Consider the following 6494-nt stretch of genomic DNA (forward strand, 5'->3'; position numbering starts at 1 on the left):
CACTGAAAGCAGGTATTTTATGAGTGTATGTGAACCCTAACAGTGAACTTCTCTTTTTCACTTCACTTTTTACATTATATGCACGTTTTTGCTAGAAAATTGCTTTAAACCGTCCAAAACATTAAATATTCCCTGAAAGGAGAGACCTTGTAGAATTAAAAAAATGGTAGGACATTTTTTTATTTCTTACCATATTTGTGCAACTATTTATTAAAGATATATTTTCAGTAAAAAATACACTTAACTCAATTTCGGTGCACACAAACACCAAATAATCCCCAAATTTATTATAAAATGAAAGATGAGGTTGCGTCAAGTGAACAGTTACCGAATATGGCAAGCTCAAAACTGTGTTCGACCGTAAAATGAAAATTTGGTGACATAATCAGGTTGCAGGAGCATTAATGTCTTTAGGGAACATATAAAAAGTTACAAACCATAGTGAACTCACCCTGCTCCTAAGGTAGTCAGCCAAGTTTCTGCGTGTGAAGTTGGCAGCTGCACTGGGAGACAGTTCATATCCTGGACAAAAAACAAAAACGTTACACATTGTTAAGTCAGCTCAGGACCCTCGAGGTATCAGACCTTTCAAAACCTCACCTACTAATCAGGATCATGTCCTATTCTCAAAGAAAAAAGAAAAGAATCAATTTCTTCTGCTGGAATATGTTTACTTCTAAAAGGACGAGTGTTCTCTCCAACTTCCATCCCTTACATACAATTGCGGTTCTAAGGCAGGTTTGCACCAACAGCACTTTAATGTGCACTTTACTGACAGAAAAGTGTAGGTTGTCCATTTATGTCCTCCTGCAGAACATGCTACTTATTTGGCTCTCTCTGATTTTAATACTTTGAGCCACTGACAAGCATGCAACAGATAAAATCAGAACCATGCCATACCTACTTAAGTGCATAACTATTCCAAGTTAGAGAAAGAAAAACAAAACAAAAAAAAACAAACACCTGAAGCCACTGAATCATCATGAAGGCCAGATGTCTAGCATCTTTAGAAGCAGAAGTCAGCAATGGCAACTTGTGTGTTCCCGTGGTTCAGGCTTCCTTTAACCACTTGAAGACCGGGGTGTTAAACCCCCTTCCTGTCCAAGCCATTTATCAGTAATTAGTGCTGAGGTACTTTGACTGGCATTTATTCCGTCATGCAATGCCGTACTGAAATAGATAGACCTCTTTGTTTCCCCAAAATAATGGTTTTCCATTATGTTATGAAACATTTATTATTACCCAATTTTTTTGGTAAAATATAAAAGATGGGGTCACGTCAGGTAAATAGAGGCAACAGTGATTGCTAGCCCTAGAATTATTGCTTGCACTCCAACGTTCACGATAATATGCAACATGTGTGACACAATCGTTGTTTTCACACGTGGGCACATCCGACGGGTGTGGGTGGGTGTGTTTTAAACATTCTTTTTTGCACTTAACTACTAACAAGCCCCCTATGTAATATCTCAAATACATTGACAGGTCCTCTTTATGAAGACTTCAGGAGTCTAGAGGAGTCTTAAATCAGCCGGTGGAAGTGTGCTGATCTTCCCTGATCTCTGTACGATCAGGTGGTTCTATAGCCGCTTGATCTCTTGCATGTAACAGCCGATGATGGATGTAAACAATGCTCACGTTTCCTGGGCAGGAAAGGATATTTAAAAACAGCCACCAACTGTAAAGAGTCCACGGTATGGCCGTTGTAATAAACAAAACAGATGGCAAGCATTTAAAATGCATGAATTAACCTATGTTGCATGTACTGTACTCCCCCCAAAATGACCCCTTTTTGTAAAGTGTGATCCAGTTTATTTTTTCACAATTGTTTGGAAAAATTGAAAAACATGCTGACATTGAGGGAGTTGCATGTCACATGCAGAGGGAGAGGAGGTGAAGGTGTTAATGTACAGGTCACATACAGTGGGAGGATGGAGATGAGGGGGGGGTTACTGTGCAGGATACCAGAGGTGAAAGAGTTATTATACAGGTCAAATCGAGGAAGCATGGAGATAAGATGATGAATGTATAGGAGAGGAAAGAGATAAAGTGGATAACAAAAAATCAATTACAACCCCTCACCATGAATCATCTGTTGTCGCTAGTACCTTCATTAACACATTTTCCTTTATTAATACTCACTTCCTACATTATAAGAGGAAGGGGAGGGCCTTATAGTGTTTACATTTGTGGTCACTGTGATTAGTCATCACATCATTACAAGGTTAAGAACCACTTTGGTTAGCTCTGTACATTGTCTCTGATTGGAGCCGTCCAATGACAGCTCAGATCACAGCCATTAATGGTGCAGTGGCCACCTGTGCAAGATTCCTGCAGCGCCATTTATAAACGGCACTGCAGAAATAGACATCCAGCACTCCGCTGTTCTTAAATGCACGCTAGTAATGAAGTGATTAAGGAATTCGGAGCTGGGAAGCCTTGTTTCATTTAGAAAAACTATGGGATAACCAGTAAAGTCAACAAACAAATCTTTGGAACCATAGAAATCACAAGCAAAATAATCCCTAAAACGCACCATTTCTCATTTTGTACAACTGCACATTCTTCTGAATGTACTCTGCAAATTGCACGGTATCTCCAGCCTCTCCCACACACAAAAGAAGGATCTTCTCGCTCATCTTGAACATTTTATCCACATCTGTAGAAAAAAGAAAACATATTTAGAAAATTACATCAACATGAACAAGTACCCCAAAATATTAGTATATTGTAAACAGTAGGGATCTCTAATATGGCCAATCGATGGATACCCTCAAAGTGACTCATGTAGCACTAGTTGGCAGAAAAGTGACTGGCTATAACACATGCAAGCTTGTATGGAGCATCATAGGTATGTGTATGGGGCTTAAAATGTACCGAGCTTGTATGGAGACAGGAATTGTGTCATGGAAGGTACATAAATGTACACCAAACTTGTATGGAGAAGGGGCATTATGCCATGGAAAGTGCATGTATAGGGTTTTTAATGCACCACAACTCTATGGAAAAGGGCATTCTGTCATGGAAAGTAAGTGTATGGGACTTATAATGCACCAAGATGGTATGCAGAGGGGGAATTGTTTGATGGAAATTATGTGTATGGGGCTTATAATGCACCAAACGTTTAGCCCAACTGACTATAATGGGAGCACCTGGAAATGTGCATAACATGCCTTTTAGCACATTACATGCCCAGCAACCAGTTTCCTCCCTCTAGTAACCTCAGGCCTATGAAAAAGACAGAGCAAGCAGGACTTTCCATGCTTGTTATGGAGCAGTTCATTCAGCTGGTGGAGGTCACAAACTTCTATAGGACCCCACTGATCCACATTAGAATGATAGTGACAAGCGGCAAAGAGGCCTGGGAGGAGACTGGAGGAGAAGTGTTCACAGACTAAGATGAATACCCAAAAAGTGAAAGATTATCTTATGTCTAATGTCTGTAGAACCCGCTTTTTGTTTGATATGGTATCGATCCCTGAAGATGACACGTCTGCATTACAAAGTACTTAAGGTATTTTCATGATGGGAACCCGGCTAGAACAGGTATTCAGCAATGTCCGGCGTAGCTCAGATAGTACAATACACCACCAGAAAAAGATGACGCCTAATGATGTCACACAAGATACTGCTTTTCATTGGACTAAACAAAAATGCATATTTAAAAATGGATGAAAAACACATGACAAATGTGTAATATTGCATGAACAAATGTGCATAAAAATTTTTTAAAATCCCTTTAAAAAGCAGATGCTCAAATGTGAACATGGTGCTGGCTCACACCTGAGCCTTTTTAAGCACGGATCGATGCGCGCAAAAACACGCAAAACACATTTCCATGCAAGTCAATGGCAACTGTTCACACCTTAGCGTTGTGTCGTGCGTAGAAAAACACCCCTCCCGCAAATACATGCAGGAGCTATTATGAAGCAGGTGCAGCATGGTTTTGGTCCCATAGACATCGCTATGAATGGAGAAACGCACGTTTTAAAAAGCAAAAACCTGCATTAAAAAAAAGGGAAAAAAATCACGCAAAAAAATGCAAAAACCTAGGTGTGCACTTAGCCTTAAATATGTTTTACCAATGTAAGCCTCATTCACTTCAGAGCATTTTGTCATGCGTTTCCCAAATTGTGACAATGCTCAACATGAAGAATCCCATTATTATTCTGCGTTCACACTTGAGCGCTTTGTTGTGCGGTTCCTGAAATGCAACAACATTCCACATGAAGAATCCCATTATTATTCCCCGTTCACAGCTGAGCGCTTTGTTGTGTTTCCCAGAGTGCAAAAATGCTCAACATGAAAAATTCTATGAGTGTAATCTCACTTGCATTTTAAAAAAATACGAGCTTTTCTGCATGACGAATTCTGCAATTGGGAACCCTTGAAAAACATGCGTGTTTGCCCCATGATTTTCAAAGTACAAATGTGTCTTGCTGCACTCCTTACCGGTTTGCAGTTTAACCAGTAAAGTCCAAGTGGGTGCTTGAAATGACCACAGATGGCACCGCGAAGTATACATCAAATTCAAAAATGTCACCAGCACACCAAAGGTTAAGTGAAATCAGTTCATTTAATGGCAAGAAAATGTCATCCAATTGCAAGCGCTTTAGGGGCCACGCAGGGACTTCTTAGTCAGGCTCACAATTCTGTGTTAATGAAGGGGACCCTGCTCGGCCCCAAAAGCGCTTGCAATTGGATGACATTTGTGTCATTAAATGGACTGATTCCCCATGATTTTGCTCATAACAGCCATCTCCTCGTAGTAACTAGCTAGGTGAGTATTAGAACAGCTCCAACAGATAAAAAGCAGCCAAAAGTCAGGGGATTTTTGTTGAGAACGGATATGCAGAAAAGCAGGAAGCTGCGAGGAGCTGCAGATTCTTTCACTTTCACTTGTAGCAAGTCACAGCGACACCATGATGTGACAGATTTATACAATGACTCACAGCTCTCAAACGGCTCCCATCTTAATACAGCTCAGGCAATAAACACATTTTTAAACATTGTGCTTATTTCAACTCTTCTCACTGTTTAGTTTGCAGGCTCTTCCATCTGGCATAGGGGACAATGTAAATGTCTTATTTAATGAACAGCTTTTAGGTCATTTTAAAACTGCATTAGCTTCACAAGTCAGCTAGAAGATTTAAAGTACAACTCCAATCATACAAGTTCAGATATGTATGAAGAACTATTTTTTAAAAAGGTCATTTAAAACAAAAAAAATCAAACTGTTGATCGTTGATAAGGTTGCCTAAAATCTATGTCTGTATAATCTTCCTGCAATCCACTACAGAGCAGAGTAAAAGGGAAGTTATGTCCATGGGAAGTTGCTTTTAGGAGAGGCTGCAAGGTCTGCATATACTGCTGGGGCCCCTTGTGCCTTCAAAGGGGAACGTTACCCATAGCTTTGAAATAATAACAAAGACACCTGTAGAAATGTTTAGTCATGGTAATCTACAAACACATACATACATATGCTCACTTTGTATTCTTTGCATATCTTATTTCTCTTCTCTTCCCCAGTCTTCTGATAGTGGCCATGTTTACTAAGGGCAGATTACTAGATCTCCCTTTACTCCCTGGAACTTTGGCACACGTGACTAGGCTATGTGACCATACAGATCATCTCATGAGATTACAGATGAGATTTCCCAGCAATGCTGTTTATGTAACCTTCCCAGGATGCAACACTTGGGCATATTACATTATTTGTTTCAATGAGGACCAGGAAGTAGAAAAAAAAGAAATTCTGAGTAAAATAAAAAGATGTTTGTTTAGCTAATGAATGTTAGATGTTTTCATATCAACATGCAGAGGTGCATGCTGATGTAATTTTTAGTAAAAGGGGATAAAGGTTCACTGTAATGCTGAATTCCTGGGTGTGTAACATAGCTCTAAGAAGGTGTATATCAAGTGTGGAGGGCTGCTGCATAGTATAAAAGTCATACCTTGCCGCATGCCAGCTCCAACACAGAGCTCTGGGCTGTTAGGTGTTGTGAGGGAGTGCAGTTAGAGTAGAGAAGGGCTCTAGTCCAGACCTGGGCATTTTGTAGCCTGCGGGCCATATCCGGTCCCTTGCCTGTCACTGTCTGGTCTGCAGTCCGGTCATGGACCAATTGCCGACCTGCACTCGGTTATGGGTGACAGACAGTGGATGCTCTGGCCTCCAAACCCAGTGTACCCCCGGCAAGCCATAGCCCAGCACATGTCAGGGATTGGTCTGTATCCAGACCGTGGTCCTCTTCATTCATTGGCGTCCGAGCAACCAATGATGTCACGGGTTCTCCTCTTCTGCAGTCATTGGTTGCTAGAACTGCCGATGTCAAATGTTCTCCTGTCCTCAGCATTATAGGAGAACAGAAGAGTATCTTCTTCCGTCCTCACCTTCAGCTCCCCCTCCCAGCTCCTGCCTCTAGCCTAGCAAGAAAATAAGGTATGTGCTACAAGGTTTAATTCAGGACCCCTTCACGCCTATGTCACGTATGTCA

At 40.9% G+C, this 6494-nt stretch overlaps 1 protein-coding gene across 1 annotated transcript in view; it reads right to left on the bottom strand.

Moving 5' to 3' along the window:
• The window catches only part of PSMB2 (proteasome subunit beta 2), a 23346-nt gene that overhangs the window by 15562 nt on the left and 1290 nt on the right, over positions 1–6494 (bottom strand). Inside the window, exons 2-3 of the mRNA XM_018576579.1 lie at positions 2537–2659; positions 452–522 (exon numbers count right to left, since the gene is read on the bottom strand). Of these exons, the coding sequence (XP_018432081.1) occupies positions 452–522; positions 2537–2659 (194 nt within the window). The remainder of the gene's footprint in view (positions 1–451; positions 523–2536; positions 2660–6494) is intronic.

The sequence above is a fragment of the Nanorana parkeri genome, unplaced genomic scaffold, assembly GCF_000935625.1.
Source record: "Nanorana parkeri isolate BGI_ZX_2015 unplaced genomic scaffold, ASM93562v1 scaffold70, whole genome shotgun sequence".
In the NCBI taxonomy this organism is placed as follows: domain Eukaryota; kingdom Metazoa; phylum Chordata; class Amphibia; order Anura; family Dicroglossidae; genus Nanorana; species Nanorana parkeri.